Source organism: Brassica napus, chromosome C4 (genome assembly GCF_020379485.1).
Source record: "Brassica napus cultivar Da-Ae chromosome C4, Da-Ae, whole genome shotgun sequence".
In the NCBI taxonomy this organism is placed as follows: Eukaryota; Viridiplantae; Streptophyta; class Magnoliopsida; order Brassicales; family Brassicaceae; genus Brassica; species Brassica napus.
The window spans coordinates 58792162-58814188 of NC_063447.1; the positions used below are offsets into that span (position 1 = coordinate 58792162).

The following is a 22027-nucleotide window of genomic DNA, read 5'->3' on the forward strand; positions in this document are numbered from 1 at the left end:
TCCTTTTTGCAGAATTGACCTATAACTTAAAGTCAAACACAAAACTAACCTCCTTTTTTTTTTTAAAATTGGTTTTGCCCTATTCACCCCACAAGTTCATATAATTTACGAAAATACCATCAATTTTTTTTTTCTTTTTTTTTCGAAAATGACATTTTTACTCTCTCACCCTCATCATCTTCAAGTAATTACAAGATTGTCATTGTCATCAATACCACAACCACCATGAACAACCAATTTGAAGCTCTTAATGCTCCCAAAATCGATTTACCCTTCTTCTTTTTCCATTCTTGTGAACTAAACACAACATATCTCTCACTTTCTCTCCACAATGAGCTAAAAAAACCCAAGATTTAGATTCTAAATTTTTTATGGTTCATAGAGTCATAGAAGCTAACGATTCTGGGTGGGTTACTTTCGTTTGTGATTCTGTGTGCTTGGAGAAGCCTTATGTATGCTAAGGAACTTATCTCACCAATTTAAGGTATGACATCGAGTTTTTTTCCAGATCTGTTCGTCAGACGACTTACTTGGGAAGTCGTCTGGCTGTAGACAACTTACCTGGAAGTCGTCTGGTCAACGCAGAGGTTATTTTTGCAATTGACTTTGAAATCTGTAACCTGAGACGACTGAAAGTTAAGTCGTCTGTTTTTGTTTGGTTTCAAAAAAATTTCCAAAGAACCTAGACGACTTACATTTCAGTCGTCATAGGTTAGTTTTGCATTTGACTGGATAATTTCAGAAGTTTGACTTTTCTGGACGACTTACATTTCAGTCGTCTAGTGAAAATTAAAATAATATTATTTTTTTAAAAGTAGACGACTTACAGTTAAGTCGTCATAGGTTAGTTTTGCAATTGAAAAAAAAAACTTCAAAATTTAATTATACACAGACGACTTATACTTCAGTCGTCCACGAGACGACTTACTTGTAAGTCGTCCAGGATTTTTTTCTGAGATTCTGGTCAAACCTCGTAAATCCTGGACGACTTACATTTCAGTCGTCTCGTGGATGACTGAATTATAAGTCGTCTGTATATAATTAAATCTTGAAGTTTTTTTTTTATTGCAAAACTAACCTATGACGACTTAACTGTAAGTCGTCTACTTTTAAAAAAATAATATTATTTTAATTTTCACTAGACGACTGAAATGTAAGTCGTCCAGAAAAGTCAAACTTCTGAAATTATCCAGTCAAATGCAAAACTAACCTATGACGACTGAAATGTAAGTCGTCTAGCTTTTTTGGAGTTTTTTTTAGCCAAACAATAGTAGACGACTTATTTTTTCAGTCGTCCGAAATAACAGATTTCAAAGTCAATTGCAAAAATAACCTCTGTGTTGACCAGACGACGTATAGTTTAGTCGTCTGGACAACTTAGATTGAAGTCGTCCGCGTCTTCTCCGCTAGTTTTTAAGTCTTTTACGTTAGTTTTTGAATAACTTGTATTTTTAAGAGTGATAAGTAACTTCAAGATATGTAAAACTCATATTTACAAAATATGTTCTCTCCCTTAGTTTTACTAAATTTGACTAAGTTTTTCAACGCAAACTTATAATAAAATATGATATGCTTTGACTAGTTACTATTGTTTGTTTCCATCTCTTAAGTATTATTGTTATAGACAATAATGATGACTATTGTTATGAGTTGGAAGAAGGGTTAAAATACTTCTTAAAATGTTGTATCAATATAAAGCTACCAACATTCTTGTTTATTAAGATGAGAAAAAGGCCATTGGAGTTTGTTATTGCATATGAGAGATCCAAAGATAAGAAAAAGGCTACTGAAGTCTATTATTTCATTGATTTGTAAATGTGTAAACACATTGTTAGCACATTTAATACATCTTGGAAAACATTATTACTGATTTTACAAAAAATTCACAACTAAAAGAGTAGACATGCAATTCACAAAACAGACCACAAACAAAACTATTATAGATCATTCCTCTACAAAGACAAGCTTGGATTCCACTTGAGTAGACAAGACCACACGACTTTTAAGAAGTCCAGACGACTTCTAAGAAGTCCAGACGACTTCCAAGAAGTTCAGACGACTTTGTCAGAAGACTTTTAGGAAGTTCAGACGACTTCCAGACGACTTTACAGGAAGTCCAGACGACTTTACAGGAAGTCCAGACGACTTTGCCAGAAGACTTCCAAGAAGTCCAGACGACTTCCAGACGACTAACAGGTAAGTCGTCCCAGAAGTCTTCCAGATCTGAAAAACCTGCATATTAAATCCAGATATGAAAAACCTGCATATCAAAAAACGTTCAAATGACTTAAAAACAGAAAAAATGAGTGAAAGATTAGATAAATCTACCTTTACAGAACACACAAAAATACATATCTAAAAATAATAGATCTACCTTTAAATTAGTGGAAGATGAGTATCATCTAATTAAAAACCTGCAAAAAAGATAGATTAGTAAGAAAGACATGAGACAAAACTGGAAAATTCATATAAAGTTTGGTGTTTTCAAGTCAAAGAAATTAGAGTGGGTTTGGAGAGTTTTAGTTTGGGAAAAAAGTAAGAACTTTATACAACAAGAAGTTCTCAAATGAAGAAAAATCAGACATAAAAACTTACCAAAACGCTCAGATCTATTATGAAAGGGAGACTTCGTCAGAAGACTTCCATGAAGTTCAGACGACTTCCTGGAAGTCCAGACGACTTCCTGGAAGTCCAGACGACTTCCTGGAAGTCCAGACGACTTCCTGGAAGTCCAGACGACTTCCTGGAAGTCCAGACGACTTTGTCAGAAGACTTCCAAGAAGTCCAGACGACTTTGTCAGAAGACTTCCTGGAAGTCCAGACGACTTCCAGACGACTTCCAGACGACTAACAGGTAAGTCGTCCAAGAAGTCTTCCAGATCTGAAAAACCTGCATATCAAATCCAGATCTGAAAAACCTGCATATCCAAAAACGTTCAAATGACTTAAAAATAGAGAAAATGAGTGGAAGATTAGATAAATCTACATTTATAGAACACACAAAAATACATATCTAAAATTAATAGATTTACCTTTAAATTAATGGAAGATGAGTACCATTTGATTAAAAACCTGTAAAAGAGATAGATTAGTAAGAAATACATGAGACAAAACTGAAAAATTCATATAAAGTTTGGTGTTTTCAAGTCAAAGAGATTAGAGAGAGGTTGGAGAGTTATAGAATGATGAACATTACATTTTTGTTGCAGCCATTTGAGAGGAGGAGAGATAATGTGTAAAATTTTCTTTATATAGGGAGACAAAAAATCCAATTAGATTAAATATTTTTTACTCAGACGACTTCCTGGACGACTTACATTTCAGTCGTGTGTTGAAGAAATTAAAACAGACGACTTACATGTAAGTCGTCCAGAAGAGTTTAATATTTTTAGCGGGAAATTAAATATTTTTAGCGGGAAACTAAAATAGAATACTTTCCAGACGATTTACAAGTAAGTCGTCTGGTTTAAATTATTTAAGCGGAAAAATAATTTTTTTAAAAAAATTTAGGCTGGAATATTTGGACGACTTACATGTCAGTCATCTGTTTTAATTTCTTCACCAGACGACTGAAATGTAAGTCGTCCGAGTAAATTATTCAACAGACGACTAAAATATACGTTGTCCGAGTAAATTATTCAACAGACGACTGAAATATAAGTCGTCCACACCCTAAACATAACCCCTAAACTTAATTATCTAATTAAAGACTTCATAAAATCAAATCAAACTTGAAAAGTGTTTACTATACACATAAATAAACACATATAGGTGAAAACTAATTTTTGAAAAAAACATTTTAGTTTTCCAAAGTCTAACCCTAACAATACATACAATACTACAACATATGTTTGCCAAACTCCTAAACCAAAGTATTTCATGATTCACTACTTCCACTCATTTATCTTCAAAACAAATCAATTTTATCATATCTTAATTTATATCACTTAAAACTGTTTATAATTACTTGATTTTTATTTTTCAAGCATCAAAATATTTTTTTACAAGATTTATAAATTATTTTTAAAATAAACCGGTACCAGACGACTTACACTTCAGTCGTCCAGACGACTTTCAACATCTCAGACGATTTATTAGGGCTATATTCGTAAAAATGGCTTCTGTTTTTTTGTTTAGTCACAAGGGGCTGAGCTGTAATTTCACTAGACTTTTAGGTTAGTTTTGCATTTGATTCAAGTTTGGGTATAAGTTTGGGGTTAAAATCAAGTTGTGGGTTAGTTTTGGCAAAAACCCCTTGATAATCATCATTATTTTAAAAAAATTTATATTATATTATCCAAAAAATATTTACATCATAATCTTTTGAATATTTTAAAATAAATATAAATCCACGTATATAGTTTATGTATATATGAATGTTTTCAAGTTTATTTTACGTAATAAAAATATTTTAATTAAATTGTATACAATTTTATTAATATTTAATTAGTTATTATATATTTCAAAAGCATGAAAATAATTTCTTCTAATGGTTTTTGAATTGATAATATATCCATTTACAAATTTTTATAAAATTATTAAGGCCGCAAACGCAGCCAAAACACCTAGTTTATACTTTTAACTAGGTGTTTTTCCCGCACATGTGGGCATAATCTTCTTATTAGTTTTTGTCTTACTAATTTAAAACCAACATAATAAGTTTTTATTTATGTTTTCAAATAGTTAAATCAAACATCAAAATATTGATATATGCTAAATATTTTTTCATAGATCAAACATCAAAATATATGTTAAAAAATACTCATATCTTAGAAATAGTTTAGAAAATATCTTTATAGAAATGTTTTTTCTTGACTAATACTGTATTTAATTATAAATTATTTGGTATCTTAATTTTTTAACTGTTATAATAAAAATATTGTTTCCAGATAGCAACACACTATATATATATATAACTTATCTTATTTTAATATGTTTTTTGATAATTATATTAGATTATTTTATAATAAAATATTTAATATAACATATAAATTTAATATTATTAAATAAAAGTCATTTTAATTATATATAAAACTCATTAAGGGTATTGTTTAAATTAATAAATTTGTGAATAAGTTAGAAACTAATAATAAATCAATAACCCAACTAAAAGTATAAAACCTAATAAAAAATATGACAAATAAGAAAAATTAACTAAATATTTAATATAACATATAAATTAATATTATTAAAATAAAATTCATTTAAATTATATACAATATTCAATAAGGGTATTTTTTTAAATTAATAAATTAATAATTCAACTAAAAACTAATAATAAATCAATGATTTAGCTAAAACCTAATAAAAACATGATAAATAAATAAAATGGCCTAAAATTATGGATAAAATGACAAATCAGCAAATTCATTTCTGAAATAATAGTATAGATTAAGAAAGAGTAAGAAGATATAATTGATACTCCAAGAATTATTTTGAGTAGAATTTTTTTTTTGATAAATCTTATTGTCTGATCCGGTCAGCCCGGGGAATAACGCATTTAGTGCTACAGAGTTGACTGGCTATCACATTGCATGATCTGAATTTAGAATATTTTCCGAATAATGCATGGAGTGAACCGATCATATGTTACGATCCACCATGTAAACTACTTACATACTGGCTAAGTAATGATAATTTAGTTCATAGAGAGAATCGAACCTAAAACTAATGTGGATATAGGAGGTTGCCACTAGGCTACCAGTTATTTTATTTTCAGTAAAACTTAAGTCTTCTGCAAGTTGGTTGCAAGTACCGCATGATAAGACAAGAAAATGATTCCATATTCATCTGCAAGAGCTGGGCCCTTAGAATTTGGCACAGCCTAGGAATAAGAAATACAGTGACATCTTTAGAAAAAATCACATGCAAAAAATAAGTAGGAAAATACCAAACATGTAGGGGGAGGTATATATACTCTTTCGTTTCTTCCACATCAACCTTGTCCCCCATTAGAATCTTATTGACATTATCTGATCGCGTCCTGGCCAATGTTACGGATCTAATTCCTGAAGTCTATTCATAGTAAAACGAAAATATATATTAAAAAAAAAAAGGAATCATTGTTAGTTGATAAGAATTGCTAACTAATCATAACAGAAGTAAGAAAAACATGGTAAAACTAAAACATAGAGTGCAGTTCAAAAAAAAAAAAAACTAATACATAGAGAAAAAGAAGGAATCATAATGGAATAAGAAAAAATTATAATTGGTTGCGAATGTTTCTTTTTGTTGCATAATGGCTCAAAAACTCAAATTCCTCTAAAACAACCACCAGAGACGCAAGTGTTCAATAAAACATCCATTAAGACCAAATCTTCAATGGAAATCAATATATATCAACAAAGACAAACTGCAAGAACTACAAGTCTACAAGCATGCCAAAAGTGTGGTGGCCTAGTGGTTAGTGCAAACTATTGATTCTATTGTGCTCTAGGTTCATACTCTTTTAGGAATTAGATGTATGTTTTACATCGCAATAATCAACCGCGCCTACTACCCAACTACCAGACCATGAAAAAATTATCATGTTGGGCCTTCAATTCAAATTATTATAAAAACTACAACCATCAAAAGTCATTAAAAAGTTTAATAGATCCTACAAAGTACAAACTGCTGGAAACACGTCGAAACAAAAGTTGTGGTAAAAACGGGCCGTTAATATCTATGGGCCTTGACCTGATTTAGGAAATGCATAGGCCGTGTTTAATGTTAAATTCATAGGCCTCGTTGTAACAGGATTTTACCACGTGTTTTTCTATGCTATGCGCAGGCATAATAATTTAAAAAATAGTTTTACATTAATTTTTACTTACTTAATTTTAGTAAATTTTAAAAATATGAAGTAATCATCTGTAATTGATATTTTATTTAGTCTATAAAATTTTAGTCTCCATTGGCATTTAGTTCAAATAAATAAAATTTATTTTGTTTTTCTGAAATAAATTGTTTATACATTTTTTTATTGTTGTACTATAATGATCAACAGATAATTACATTTTTAAAATAACTTATGTCATCATTTTCTTCTTAAAGTGATTTTACACTTAAACAATTAATCGGTAAATAATTTATATGATATTATTTAAAATGAATGATATAATTATTTAAAAGCAATAGTATATATTTAATAAATAAATTTGTAAAAGTAGATAAACTTTGTAGATATAAAACATAAGTAGTTTGCATAGAAGTTTTATTTTCAGAATAAAAAATACTATAAATACTATTTACATATGTTTATCTATATTTTATTATTTTGTATCTTAAACATGAATTATAATACTATGTATATATTATATTTAATAAAATCACAAATATGAGCGTTATACAAAATAATTTATCATAGAATTTAAATATAATAAAAAACACATTTGTACCATTTACAATTCTCATTTGAAATATTGAAAATATATAAAATTCCAATAAACAAATGAATATTTTTAGTTTTTTGTTATTAATTTGTTCATTTTGCAAGTTTATAATAAATCATATCTAATATTTAAATTATTTATTTATGTTTTATAAATACGGTAAAGGCTATATACTTATTATCTTAGATTTTTATTTCTATAATTGAATTATGTCACAATTAATTTTATGCCGTGTTATAATTAAGAAAGATCCATGTCACATTTTTTGTTAGCCATGTCATTATTTTTTTTCTTAGAGTGATTGTAATGATGACACATGTACAAATCACTTGGTAAATAATGTTTAGGAGCAGATGTTTTTGAAAAAAGTAAATAAACAAGGATTTTTTTTGTAACAAAATAAACAAGGAAATTTTTATCTTTTTTGAGCAAAAAACAAGGAAATTAAAACTATTAATTTTCAAAAGAATCTTAACTAATGAAAATCTGTTGTTCCATATAATACATTTGGGCTGATAATGTTGAGCTAGACTGTTTCTACAACTGTTCTTTGTTCTTCTTCCTTCCTGATATTGATGATTTCATGACCAACACTGTCTTTCTCGTTACCGATTAGTTCTAGTTTTGTTTGTGTTGGATTTGTGGAAGCATCTTTGTAATCATTTCCTTTACCCCATATCACAAGGTATAGTCCTGCACATATAACTGCCGCACCAAGAGCCCTATCGAAAAACAAGATTGTTTCATTACACTCATTTCAATCTTGATTATTTATTTAACTCGTGGCTAAATTTGGCGTATTTTTACTTACCTTCCAAGATACATCTGCTCAGCAAAGATGATGCTCGACATAAATGCTACTACAATCATACAAAGAGGACTAAAAGCTGTTACAAAGACAGGACCTCTAGTTTTCATCACCAGTCCTCCAATGTAGTAACCAAGCGCTGAGCACACTATCCCCTGCATGCATTTTACGTTCCAACCAGTTAGTTTAAATTACTATGAGATATAGCCTACTAGTGTATATGTGTGAATCTTACACTATATGTGACGGTAAGAAGTTTGTTATCCCAACCAATGGCCCATGCACCTGGATTTCCTCTCTCCATGACTAATGCCACAGCTGCTCCCTCTAATGTCCCCATTAGGCATATCCATGCTGTGAGTGAGAGCTCGGTCGGATAAATCTTCAACGTGATCGCCTGAAAATCATTTGATTCATAATCAAAATCGATCTACAAGTGTATTTTCTAAATTATGCATATAAATAAATCGCCTTACATAGAGAATAAAGAAACATGCATAGCTGAAACAACCAATTGTGACCAAAACTGCGCCTTTGATGGAACTGTGGATATCGGTCCCGGTTGTGTTCTGTGCTGAGGGTCCTTTGGTCCAAAAGAGGTCGAGAGCTGGACCTTTGACAAGTGTCATAATCATGGTTCCTCCCACTGAAGCCATGGTTCCAATTACTTTGCTAGCGCTCCTCATACTCCGAAGCTTCACTTTTTCAAGCCTTACTATTAAGGCCAAGATGAAAGTAACTGCGGGTAAGGTGTTGTACAAGGCGGTTGCAAATGTAGCTGTCGTGTATTTCATCCCAAGACAAAATAGGTTCTGGTCTATTACGGGTCTATTACATTCACAAAATACAAAAACAAATTGAAAAAAAATCAGAATTGAAAAGGAAAATGATAGAGAGAAAGGACTATAAGAAAGTAAAAATGAGTTAAAAATATATTTTACTCGAATAAGCCGAGGAGTGTTATCTTGAAAAATATCATCGGTGTCATTTTAGGTCTGGCCGCCCTGTTATATTTACCAAATTAACCATTAGGATATCTTCAATGATTAACATCATTTTCTTTCTCAAAATGATTTAAACTCAAAATGAGTGTGAATTATTCCAATGATTTCTTTCATTTTTTCTCTCAAAAAATAATATTATATTATTAATATTTATTTTTAATTCTAATAATGCTTATCATTTTAAAAACTTACAAATTTTACCCAAAAATAATTTTATTTTAAATAATATTTGTGATATACATTAATTTTGTTTCTAAAAGAGTATAAAATGATTATATAATCTTATAATGGTATTATGAAAATATTAATAATTTTGTTCAAGTGTAAAAATAAAAATATTGAATTTTTGTAGATAAAAAATAAAGCTATAGAAAAGTTTAAAGAGCAAATTAAAAGTAATTAGGTCTAACATCAAAATGTTGTACCATTGAAAAAATGGTTTCTTTCATTTTTTTAATATTTTCTCTCAGAATGATGGACCATGGGAGATGGTTTAAGTACATCACCATACTGGACTTTAACTATTTGTTGTCCTTATTACGGACCTGTGCGCTCGTATGAGAACCATGTCAACAAAGTAAAGAAAATGTTATTTACGAATCATCTAATTAAATATTTAGAAAAACCAAATTGGGTAAAAACACATATATAACACAGCTTTTGACTGTTGACAAAAAAAAACAGCTTTTGACTAAAGTACAATGCATGACACTGACAGAAGCCACAGAAAATCATTTTATCATACCCTGACAAATGTTTTGGACTTTAACGAGAGACCCCTTTTGTCATATTTTTACGTTCAACCCCTCATTCTATCTTTTTGATGCTTTCTTTTTTTCAACACAGTAAACATCCAAACACCACACAATTAAAAAAACTCAATATCATATATATTATATGATCTTTTTTTTTTTTTTTTTTTTTTTTTTTGAACATTATATTATATGATCTTTTTATGTACTTAATAAATCGTTTTGTGGAAGAAAAGATATAGTAATGCAGACTCGGTTACCAATTTGAACCGAACTACAGCCAAGGTTGGTGTACACGACGATTACTTTGCGTTTACATATTACAAACGCAAATATGAATGAACAATTGCATCTTCAAACTAAACCAAACATTGGATTTTGTTTTGAGAAAGAAAGGGATATAGAAAGTACTTGTCGAAATAGAAAGCGAACGGGGCCATAATGATGGCAGCAACGCCATGACGGTAAACCACGAGAACGTAATTGCTCATGCCTTCGTTTAGTACAGCCTTTGTGAGAATGTCCATTCCTGCTAGCCCTACTTGTAACAATATCACTAAAATGAATGGCATTGCCTTCTTCATACAACTAATCTTCTTCACTTCCTCCATCCTGATAACTTAAGAATCAACAATCTCTTTTAACAAAAAGTCTTTTTCGGCCTGATTATATATTTATAGCAAGAGGAAGATATTGGGAGATAAAAGTAGGAGCAATAGTTATATGTATGAATGACTGGTTATGATTGTTGTGGTTATCATCTCTCTTATATAAGGGTAAAAGATACCGAAGGTGACGTGAAAAAATCGTATACATGTATGTAGGATATATCGGGTTCTTTTTTTTTAGTTTGAAAAGTTTCATTAATTTTCCCAAAAGGGCATTATTCAGTTACGCAGGATATCGGGTTCTGAATATACGAAACCGTATATACAATACAACTAAAATTAGGTTGTTTTAGTATTTTTAAAATGTATAATGCATAAAATTTCTTACAATATTTGCGAATTTTCTTTTCAAACACGAACTGATCAAAATAGTATTTATTGCCAACTTATATATAATCGACTGAAACCGTTTGTATATGATTTCTTGTCTATACATAAGTCTCCAATAAGTTAATAATTATTTCATGTATGTTATTTATTGTTGTTTATGTCTCACAAACATGTACATCATATTATTTTTATAAAATGAAAATCTTAAAATAACTTTAGCTTATTCAAAAAAATTCTATCGTTTTTCTTCAGAATCGCCACTAGGTATAGCATACTACATTGGTTTCTTAAAATATTTTTAGTGTTTTCATACATTAAGAAAATGCATTAAATCACTATCATAAATACTTATTTTTACAATTTTTAATAATTTTTAACCAATAATAAATCAATAAACTCAATTAATTTGTTAAATACTAAAATTTTGATCTATAGAAAATATAAAAAATAATGGTTTTATGAAACAATTTTTTTCTAAAATATTTATTTTAACAGAGAGAGAGAGAGAGAGAGAGAGACAGAGAGAGAGAGAGAGAGATCTGTAAATTTGTAGACGATCTTTACATACCGAACAAATCAAACACAATAGTTCTAGTGCAATGGACACACATATTTATTCCAAGGTCGAACGCACGTTACGTTTTATCATTATTCTCTCATTTGATTCATTTCCTTCATATATAACAAAGGTAGAGTACGTTATGAAAGTAAAAGAGTTGTTTCTATGCTAGTCTTTTCAGTTATCAATTCATGTAATTTCGCCTAAAATGCATTGTTGTCGTAAAAATGGTCTTAAGCATAACATTTCTAGTAATGATGTTGTTTTTTTCTGTTTGGCACTCACATATATGGCAACATTTGATGTTAAGAACATCCAAAAAGAAAAAGAAAAGATAATTGTCAACAATCAAGTCCAGCGGATGACTTCCTAATTTCTAAGCAAGTCAAGAATAATGTCTTTCACATTTCGAGAGTGATAAAAGACAATTGTCAACAATAGTGTCTTTCACATTCGCATAAGGACAGATAAAAATTTGTGTGAAATTCATGCACTTGCAAAAGGTGCAATTTTATTGTGTATATTATACAAATTTATTATTTGTGTTTTTTAACTAAAAATATTTTGGATCGAAACCCATACGTTTCCGTAAACTCTAAACCATGTTATATATTCTTGTTCCAAATGTTATTTGATTTTAAAATTCATTTATGATAAAAATTGTTATCATCGAAAATAATGACTGGTTAGAGTTTGTGTTGATAGTTACTTATTTTTTGGATCAATATGGATAAAGGTAACACGCAGTACATATGTATGTGCATTTAAAATAATGCTGAAATCTGAATGCTTGATTAAAAATTGAATTCAAACATGTTTCCAAAACCAAATCAAATTTACTATTTATACTAACCAACTCACGTATAGTTTTATAATTTGTGTTTGTTAATAACCCATCCAGAAAGTTATCAGACTTACACACATACTTTCTTCCAAAGAAATCAGAACATTTTGAATTAGTACTCAAACTCATGAGTCAGGATCTTCATAAATACACAGACAGTAAACAAAGCTTGTCTTAGATATCTATGTGCTGGAAAATACATGAGAGACCAAAATAGTTTGATCGCGGGGGCGGCCCGGCAGGCTAGCGATCAGAAAAGATTGCTCACTCGAAAGTAATTAATTTCATGTACGGCGTGTGGTGTGCGATGTGGAGAACCGATCCAAATGACGTAGAAGTAGTTGGTGACTTGTTATAATATTGGTCTAACACGACTTAGACATCATCAGTCTTATCGCCGCCCCCATGTTGCTTTATTTCTTAGGTGCGTTCTTCATCAGTGATAACCTTCTTACTTATATATGCCTTATCTATTAACACCAGCAATCACCCATAATCCTTTTTAATAAATAATAGTATTCAGTCATAGCACGAGATTCGTCAAAGATTATGAGAAGAGCTCAATCAGATTTTATAAAACTTCGTGTTTAGTATTATATTACATTTTGATTAAACAGGATAAAGATGTATATTGTTTGAAAGTTGTAATTACAGTGTGCTGATGACGACTTTGTGTCATAAAAATGTTTTTGAAAGAGTACTTAATTAAAATGAATATTACTCAAATATGTTTTCAACTACAAAAATGAATTAACTATTTGTCCATGAACTTATGGTCTTAATAAAGTATTCTATTTTGAATTTTTGATGGCTAACTAATTACATTAGATCGATGAAACACAGACGACGTGTTTAAATCGACAATGTAATATTATAGACTGTAAGCTTTAATTTATATTTTCTTTTAATCAACAAATTATGTACATAGATCCCTAATCTTCTCAAACCAACTATTTAAGTTAGATCTAATTGCTTTCTCTGATGGTGCAGTGCTTGACCTTGGATCTTCAAAATATATTTGTATCCATAGTATTTTTTCTATTATTAAGAATTTGCTTTTCAGTTTTCAAAATACTTCGTGTAGGTTTTTTTACCAATGACGGTCCAACACTTTTAAATGCCTTAAGTATACTTTTAACAATGTATTTTTACATTTTTCCAAATATCATATACGTAAAAATATATAATATTAAATATCACAAAAAAATTTTAAACAAATTTAACTCCATTAATAATTATTAAAGATAACTTTATAGCGACATTTGTATAGTAATATTTGTTAATATTATCAGTTTATCACCAATATTTTGACTATAATCAATCATAATTTACTAAAATAAATTCTTGATAAAAAATCTCACATTTAGAAAATAATATTTTACTTATATTTTATATAACTTTTACTTATATTTTTATTATCTTTTACTTATATTTTATATAATTTTGTTAAAGTGTATAGGAGAAATTGGCTAATAAGGTCATATTCAGAACATATTTGTCATTTAATACCTTTGACTTTGTAATTTTGTCCCATTATACCTTTGATTATTTTTAATTCAAAATTAACCTTATAATCCTCTAATTTAATTTATAAATTACAGTTTATATTTAACAATTAGCCATTTACGTAGTTTCTATTTTGTTTATTTATTAAACTTACCATTTTGTAATTTCTCAAAAAAAATTTAAAATATGTATAATACCTAATCAATTCTATATTTAATAAAAATTAAAAAGTAAAAATATATTCATCCAAATATAATTTAATTTCGTATTTTTAGTTATGTAGTTTATTCAATATTTTAAATATATTTATAATATATAATCATGCTGTATTTATTAAAATAGTAAAAAGATATTTCATTCGAATATAATTTAATTTCATATTTTAATTATATATACAATTCGTAATAAACGTTAAACATATAAAAATAAAATAAAACTGATGAAATTAATAAAAGTAAAATATAAAACTAAAAAAAAACTTATTTATATTCTATATAACATCAAACTTTTGAAATACATATAAATTTTCTTCATATAAATAAAAAACATAACAAAAAGCCTTAAATATAAATTATTAATTGTATATTAGTCAATATTAATATTAATTACATTATACATAACTTCAAAAATTTAACAAAATAACAATAATGTATTTTCAAAATAATTACATACTAAAAACTGAAAAAAACTACTCAGATAACTTTAAATAAAATCAGCTACAATTGTTTCTTAAATTTTCTCAAATTTAAAATAAAATAAACCAAATATATTAAATACATGTTTTAAACAAGGTAGAATGATAACATATGGTTAGAATATAAATTATAACCTGTTAAAACTATATACACGTAAGAACTAGTTGTTTTATCTAAGATAAATGGTAAAGTAAAAGATAGAACATAAATTAATGTTTTCTATGTTTTTCTAAAATACAGTGAAAAGCTTACAATATGTGTAGTAAGTTATGAATAACAAAGAAAGACGGTTATAATAGAGCCTAGTGTATTCTATATTTAGATATATCATAGAGGAAAGTTAGAATATACATTATATCCTTGTAAACGTGGTTATAATATATATTCTAGAAAACATAGATTAGCAAATACAATTTTTTTCAAGAAGTTGTGTTTTTGAATAGTTAAACATGTTAAAAATTAACATGAGTTTAACATGAGTTTACAGATTTTTTATATTTTTCTAAGTTATATATACTATCTGGTAATTATTTTCACTAATATAAGGGTAATTGTGTCTAATGTTGACAAATTAATATAAAAGTATATATAGACAAATCTATTATCAAAATGGCTTATTTTCCCAATCTTCCCAAGTTTATATGTAAACATAATTTGTATTTATTTGATAATAATTATAATAATAATCGTTAAACATTAGTATTGTTTATATAACTTGTATTAATAAATATATTATCCCTTCTTGTATACTATATGTTCTAATGATGGTATGTGTGGCTTGTCCTTCGGAGCAGCTCTGGTTTTTACTATTATTATATATTGATAATAACAGCTTCTCCATTTTTTCAATTTATATTTACTAATTTATAAATTAAAAATTTAGTAGACAATGTACAGTGTGTAAGCAAATGACACTTGAGCTACAATAATTGACCTGGTCCCTCCCATATGACTACAATAGCTGACCCGGGGTCTCCCATTTGGCTACAAAACTTGACCCGCCCCTCCCATTTGGCTCCCTTTCCCTTTTTCAATTGATTAGAAATCAATAAATTCAAAAGAAAAAGAAAGTACAAAATGGACCCGGCTCTCATTTAGCTACTTCAAATAATGACCGAATACTCCAACGGCACGTTTTTGTTTGATAGTTCAAAAGTAATTCGTATCGAGTGACACCGCCAGATATGCAGATTTGGATGATGCCACTGATGGTGATGGTGACCATGATGTTTTGTTATATTTGAATTACATTTTGACAAAACAGAATAAAAAAAAAAAGGGAATTGGAAATATGCGTCAACACATTCAATAAGAGTAAGATAAGGACTAAACTAAAAGAAATGCTGAAGCAATAGTGTCATAGATAAGAAACTGAACCCTAAACTTTTTTTTCTATTTTGCTTTGCGCAGGTTACTTTCAGTTCTTTTAAGAACAGCAACACGCTGATTTTTGCGTAGCGTTCCAGCATATTGGCTGCAAGAGCAGGACAGAAAATTCTGACTGATAATTTATCATAGGCCACACTAAATTGTTGTAGAAAGCCATGATGCAATAGGTAAATGAGCTGGGATTGAGTGTAAAACTTAACGTCCACTACAAGTTGGTTGCTGTATACCCCCACTGAGCCTAAATGTTCAACATGCAAAGCCGTGCCTTGTGCCTTGTGCCTTGTGCCTATTGGAAAATGCACCGGCCTTAGGCCTTGAGTAAATAGGTAATTTTAGAGCATGTTTATCCGGGATTTTTAGTGAGGTTCTTAGTGCGTGGGTCCCCAAAAAATTCTTAAGGATCGGTTACAAAAAATACTAATTAAGAACCGATTTTAATGAGTTTTTTACACTATTCGCGGGCCCCACTGACTCTCGGCGACCCGTGATTGGTTTCCTTTTTAATTTTTTTTAGACAAAAAAAAAACCTAAAAACCCCAATGAGATAAACATGCTCTTAGGGCTCCATTATGTCAATGTATGGTATAGCTTAGTGGCTTGGTTACATCATCTTAAACAGTATCCCAAATTACGATTCCCTTTGGTGAATATAGAATATTTTGCATGCATATATCTTTAGTGTTATCAAAACTACGTTTTCTTTTAATAATCTACCCATCCATCTCTATTTTCATTTATTGTTATGAATATCAACATTTTTTAATGTTGAAACTTATTCTCTATGTGATATTTAAGTTATATATAACTTTTTTTTTTTGCTAACTAAGTTATATATAACTTTCCCACCAAAAGTATAATTTCTTCTTATTAAATTTATATAACTTTCAATAAAAACTTTAAAATCCCAAATAAAATGTCAATTTTCCTATCTGTCGACTTATTTAAAATTTAGTTATTAAATTAATATTGCTATTTTTATTACTCATGTTTTTAAATAATAGATTTTATCATTTGGAATATATTAAAAATTAAAATTTGAATTTTTTATTTATAATTAGTTATTTTTAATCATCTAAATAAATAGGAATTAATAAATTCAGTTATTTTGACATTTATAGTATTGCTACTAGTTAATAAAAATGTTAAAATATTAAAAAAAATCTTTGTAAAATGTTTTAGAACATTTTTTCAAAAATGAAAATTTTAAATGAATTATTTTTGCCTCAGGCACCTCATACTCTAGGCACGTCACTGACAACATGACAAGACTATGGAAGTAAAGACTAAAGGTAAGGAGATCACTGATACATTATCTGCAAGTCATTTAGAAAAAGAAAAAAAAATCACTGAAATGAGAGAACGGGGAGAGGGAAGCTAGATCGATCTAGACCGTTGTGATATTGTGTATACACGGCGCAGGTTAGTTCTCTATTATTGTTAGCCCTACCATATCTGACCTTCAGCTACGCCCATATTTAATATTCACGTGCTTCACAAGTATTTAGAAACTATGAATGAAACACAAACTTATTTTGATTATTGACTAACGAGCATTACATGCAAGTTCACTAATCCAACATGAACACAGAAAATATATGAATACATTTCATGTGAGCCTATTTTGTTTATTATGGATAAAAAAGATGATCATAGATATGATTTCATCATTTATTGAGACAATTTGATAAACTTGTGCTTCCGTATGTCCGAATCTTGACTTGTGAAATCAAGATTACGCTAGAATAGAGCCTTTCATCACAGTCACAGCTTTTCCAGTGAGAAAAACTCTATGGTTTTCTTTATCGTAACGAACCTTCAGTGATCCACTCCTCCGTGAAGCCTGAGAACAAAGCTTATTTGTAAACTGTTTGTTCCTTCTTGGCTCTAAAACGTTCAGAAGTTTGAGAGACAGAGAGAGATAGAGAGGAATTAATCACCGAGTAAGCGACGAAATCACACTTATTCATCTTGAGGCTCCAGTAATGTGCTAATGGACAATGTGCACTTCCACACACAGGGTCCTGAGGGAACAAAGAGAGAGCCAAACAAAAAGATTTAAAGTTATAAACATACTTTTAGTGTTCTATTTGAGCCTACAAAAGTAAAATGATGAGGATTTTAAACCTCATCCACTCCTAATCTGGGAGAAAAGAACCGACTACAAAAATCATACACAGATCCTTCTGGAGCAGCAGCTGTAACAATGATCAATTTTCCTGGACATTTTGAAATTTCATCCATGTTTGGCTTTAGTTCAGTGACAGCTTCCCAAGATGGAAGCTCAACCTGTAACCAGATGGATAAAGATAATAATTGGTTTCGGATATGAGAGCAAAAATACATTTATTTTAGTGCTATTTTGAAGGTGTTTCTCCAAAATATATGGAAAATGTTTTTTTTTTCTTAATAACGCATACAATGATTTTTTCGGAGACAAATTTATCAGTTGTGGACTTCGTGGTTCCTCGGACATCAACAATGGTAGCTCCGTTCAAGGCTTTGGAAAACATGGACTTGATGTCACTTGAGTTGTATAACTCACAAGTTGGGATCACAGGGAAGTTCATTTCGACCAAGAAAGATCCTCCTTTCACTGATGTATCTGGAACCCGCTTGGTTGTAAGTATACCCGATTGTGTTACAAACTCGACTTTGTCTGAATCAACCAAACCGTTTGAGAAGAGGCTATAAGCAGATGCCAAAGTTCCATGACCACAAAGATCCATCTACAAATTAGTGAACGAGTTTTAATTAACCCCTAGTATATTTATCATAATTACAAATTAATCCAACGATTAGGACAAGCCGGTCTTTTATCACGTGCAATTGGAGCAGTCAAATCAAAACATTATTTTTTAAAAAAAATATTATTTTGAATAAATGTATAAATTAGGACCTAAACTTTTATTTTAATTATAATTTCTAAATTTATCGCCTGCCATTTTTTAAAAGTAAAACATATACAGCTTGAAACTATTAATTTTAAAAATTATACCATTTCTTTTTAAATATATTGTTAATATTTTTATTGAATAAAGTCTAGAAATGGTTTGAAATGAAGTAAAATTATATCAATCACAAAAGAAATGAAGTCAAAGTTGCCATACCTCGAGTGAAGGGGTAAACCACCGGAGGCGGAAGCGACCATTGTGACCAGAAATAGGAGTCACAAAACAAGTTTCAGAAACATTAAACTCAGCGGCTAGAGACTGAAGCCATGAGTCGTCTCTCTTATGATCCTCTTCAAGAATGCACACTGCTGCTGCGTTCCCTTTGAAAGCCGACTCGGTGAATGCATCAACCTGGTCTTGTAACATTTCGTCAATATTGATCGGCTAAAAGAGACGGTAATAAACTACATTATTAAAAACAGCAAGATATAATTACCATAAAGTAGTTCACAGGCTTATTCATGATGATGGCCATATCTTTTATTTTTGCTCTTTTGGTATTCTACATCTCTCAGTGTTGACTTATTTATACTACGCAAAAAAACGCAGCCGTGGAACCATTATCTGTTAATTAAAATATAAAAGGAAATCTTGAGAGAACCAGCCGTAAAATCTTACTCGTAAGACCCATACTAGAGTATTCATTTACAACTTGAACTCAACCTCTACCCACTTGAAAATATTTTTATTTTATTTTTGCCAAAATACCAATCGACATCTTTAACAAGTTACAAAAATCATTAAAATCTTTTTTAAAAATTAGATATTTTCCATATGTAGCTCTCCAGTGATACATCATTTTCAGGAAAAAACATAGAAAATGAGGAAAACCTCTTTCCAGTGATAATTCATTTTGAACAAAAAGTGAGAATACGAATGCAAATTAAGTTACAAAAAAAAAAAACTATTTTGGAATTAGGTAGGAATAGTCGATATTCTCATGTCGCGAGATACACGTGAAAAACAAACACATGCAAACACGTTAGGAAATCAGACAAGATCTTAAATAGCTCTGGTGATAAGTAATAATAATGAAATGATATCAATCTATTAGTTGTCAAAGAAGATCACATTAACTATGGATATCATACCCCACTGAATTGTTGTTGGTTGTATATAAAATAATGTCGTCAGTGCTATGAAATAACTTATAATTTATAGTATCGAGAAATTTAAATAAGAGTAGAATTTAATATCCGTAGGAAGCAAATAACACTAATATAAGGGAGATAGTTTATTATAAGGAGTAAGAAGAAGATGTAATGATTCTTTGATTATAAACTCTTGTTTTTGTTTTTTTGGTGTACAAAAGAGTGAGATGAGTGATGGTATTTATAGTGAACAATAATACATAAAATAACAAAGATGGTGCTTAATTTGGTAAATGAGTGAGTGATCATAGTGCTTGATGAGTAGATGATCATAGTGCTTGAGTTGGTAAAGGAGTGGATGATCATAGTGCTTTAGTTTGGTAAAGAAGTGGATGATCATTTCAATGCTTATCTTATAACATTCCCCCTTGATCATCCATCTTGTATTACGTGGTGCCTCGTTAAAAACTTAGTCATGGAAAACCCAATGGGAAAAACCGTAGTAAAAGTAAAAAGAGTACAACTACGTAAGCTTCCCCTCGAATGAGTAGTCATAGAACCTTTAGAACAATGATAGATTTTCATCTCTCAAATTGTAACATTCTCTTTGGGTGTCTATCTTTTGTATGTTCTTTGTTGCCTCGTTAAAACCTTGTCATGGAAAAACCCAATGGGATAAAAAAAAACCATGATAAGGAAAAAGAGTACAACCACACTTACTATCATATTTCTTTCTCTGGAAACAATATCTTCAGGATATGCATTCCAATCAACTCTCTTCAGAGAATTAAGCTTAAGAGAATAAACTCTATTCATTTCTATTATGATATCTAGGTCCTTTAGACTTCTTGTCCATAATTCTCTTTTGACTTAGACAATAGTTTATTGGTCTATTTGGATTTCAAACCAAATTTCTTACATATAATCGTATAGAAATTCGTCTCGTACATACGAATTATTCATTTGTAACTATAGAAGTTACTATTATGATTTTCTTTCTTTTCATATGAAATTACATCTTTCAGTAATGAAAAAGATTAATAATTTTCTTAAATAACACTCTTACGTATGGTATTTCAGGACCAAACATATACGAGCGTCTTAAATAAAATACTTTAAGGATCTTTATGATAACATCTCAGTTTTAGATCTCCAGTTTAGAATACATAAAAACAATATAGTATTGTCAAGAGTTTTCTTCCAAAATATAATTTTTCTATAACTCTTCAGGAGTTTTGATTATATTCAAATCATGATTCTATTGATTTATAATCTCTTGATAAATACAAATGGATACATTTGTTAACCTTATAATATTTCATATATCCCATAAAATAGTTTGTTTCAATTCGATCGAATATGCAGAGTTCCCGGGAACATGATTTTGATATCATCAATCCTTCATGGATTATACTTTCAGGGATTAACATTTTTCAAGTGGATTGTTTTATTCAAGTTCTTCCTTTATTACCAGACTATAAGGAACTTGAAACTAGTTGCATCTACCACATGAAATTATGTCTCTTCACAATTAATTTCATATTGATCCTTCTTTGTGTGCAACGGTTCATTTACATCTCACTTGTTTTACACCTTTTAGTGTATGGACTACTGGTCCAAATACTTCTCTATTTCACAAGAAGTTTATATCTTTGTCTATTGCATCTTTCTGATTTGGCCAATCATTTCTTTGTGTACACTTTTCAATAGACTTTCTTTCATGATCATCTTTCTCATTTATTATATCAACTGCTACTTTGCATGTATAATATCATCGACGTCAATTTTCTTATCGGTTCCATTTTGTTTCATACATGACATAACTTATTGAGATCTCTTCATTTGTCTCAGGTACCTGAATTTTCGTCAGTCATGTTTAATTTCTCTTCTGGAGATCATACAAAACTATATTGCCTCGTTTTGACCATTATCAATATATGCTCCTTTTCATTTACGAGGATTTATCTTGGGAACCAATCTGTCTACCACGCTGCAGGCGTGACTAGCAGTTTGATATTGTTCTTGTAGAACATTTATTCTTATTGGAGCATTTACAG

General features: G+C 29.6%; 2 protein-coding genes across 3 annotated transcripts; both read right to left on the reverse strand.

The window, feature by feature from the left end:
• Window positions 1-7496: 7496 nt before the first annotated feature.
• Window positions 7497-10763, reverse strand: LOC106447372 (WAT1-related protein At2g37460). 2 transcript variants are annotated; one of them, XM_048755104.1, is made up of 6 exons: window positions 10349-10717; window positions 9123-9185; window positions 8658-9009; window positions 8417-8578; window positions 8185-8336; window positions 7508-8095 (listed from the first exon to the last, which is right to left on the reverse strand). In XM_048755104.1, exons 1-6 carry the CDS (start codon window positions 10546-10548, stop codon window positions 7900-7902), a joined length of 1125 nt encoding a protein of 374 aa, XP_048611061.1. In that variant the 5' UTR covers window positions 10549-10717; the 3' UTR covers window positions 7508-7899. The 2 variants fall into 2 exon arrangements, with proteins under 2 accessions (XP_048611062.1, XP_048611061.1); XM_048755105.1 differs by lacking the exon at window positions 9123-9185 and having other exon boundaries at window positions 7497-8095; window positions 10349-10763.
• A 6676-nt stretch (window positions 10764-17439) lies between these two features.
• On the reverse strand, window positions 17440-19476 carry BNAA04G21450D (uncharacterized isomerase BH0283). Its single transcript, XM_013889277.3, has 6 exons — window positions 19316-19476; window positions 19036-19230; window positions 18346-18654; window positions 18053-18214; window positions 17866-17949; window positions 17440-17768 (listed from the first exon to the last, which is right to left on the reverse strand). Exons 1-6 carry the CDS (start codon window positions 19352-19354, stop codon window positions 17661-17663), a joined length of 897 nt encoding a protein of 298 aa, XP_013744731.2. The 5' UTR covers window positions 19355-19476; the 3' UTR covers window positions 17440-17660.
• Window positions 19477-22027: the final 2551 nt, after the last annotated feature.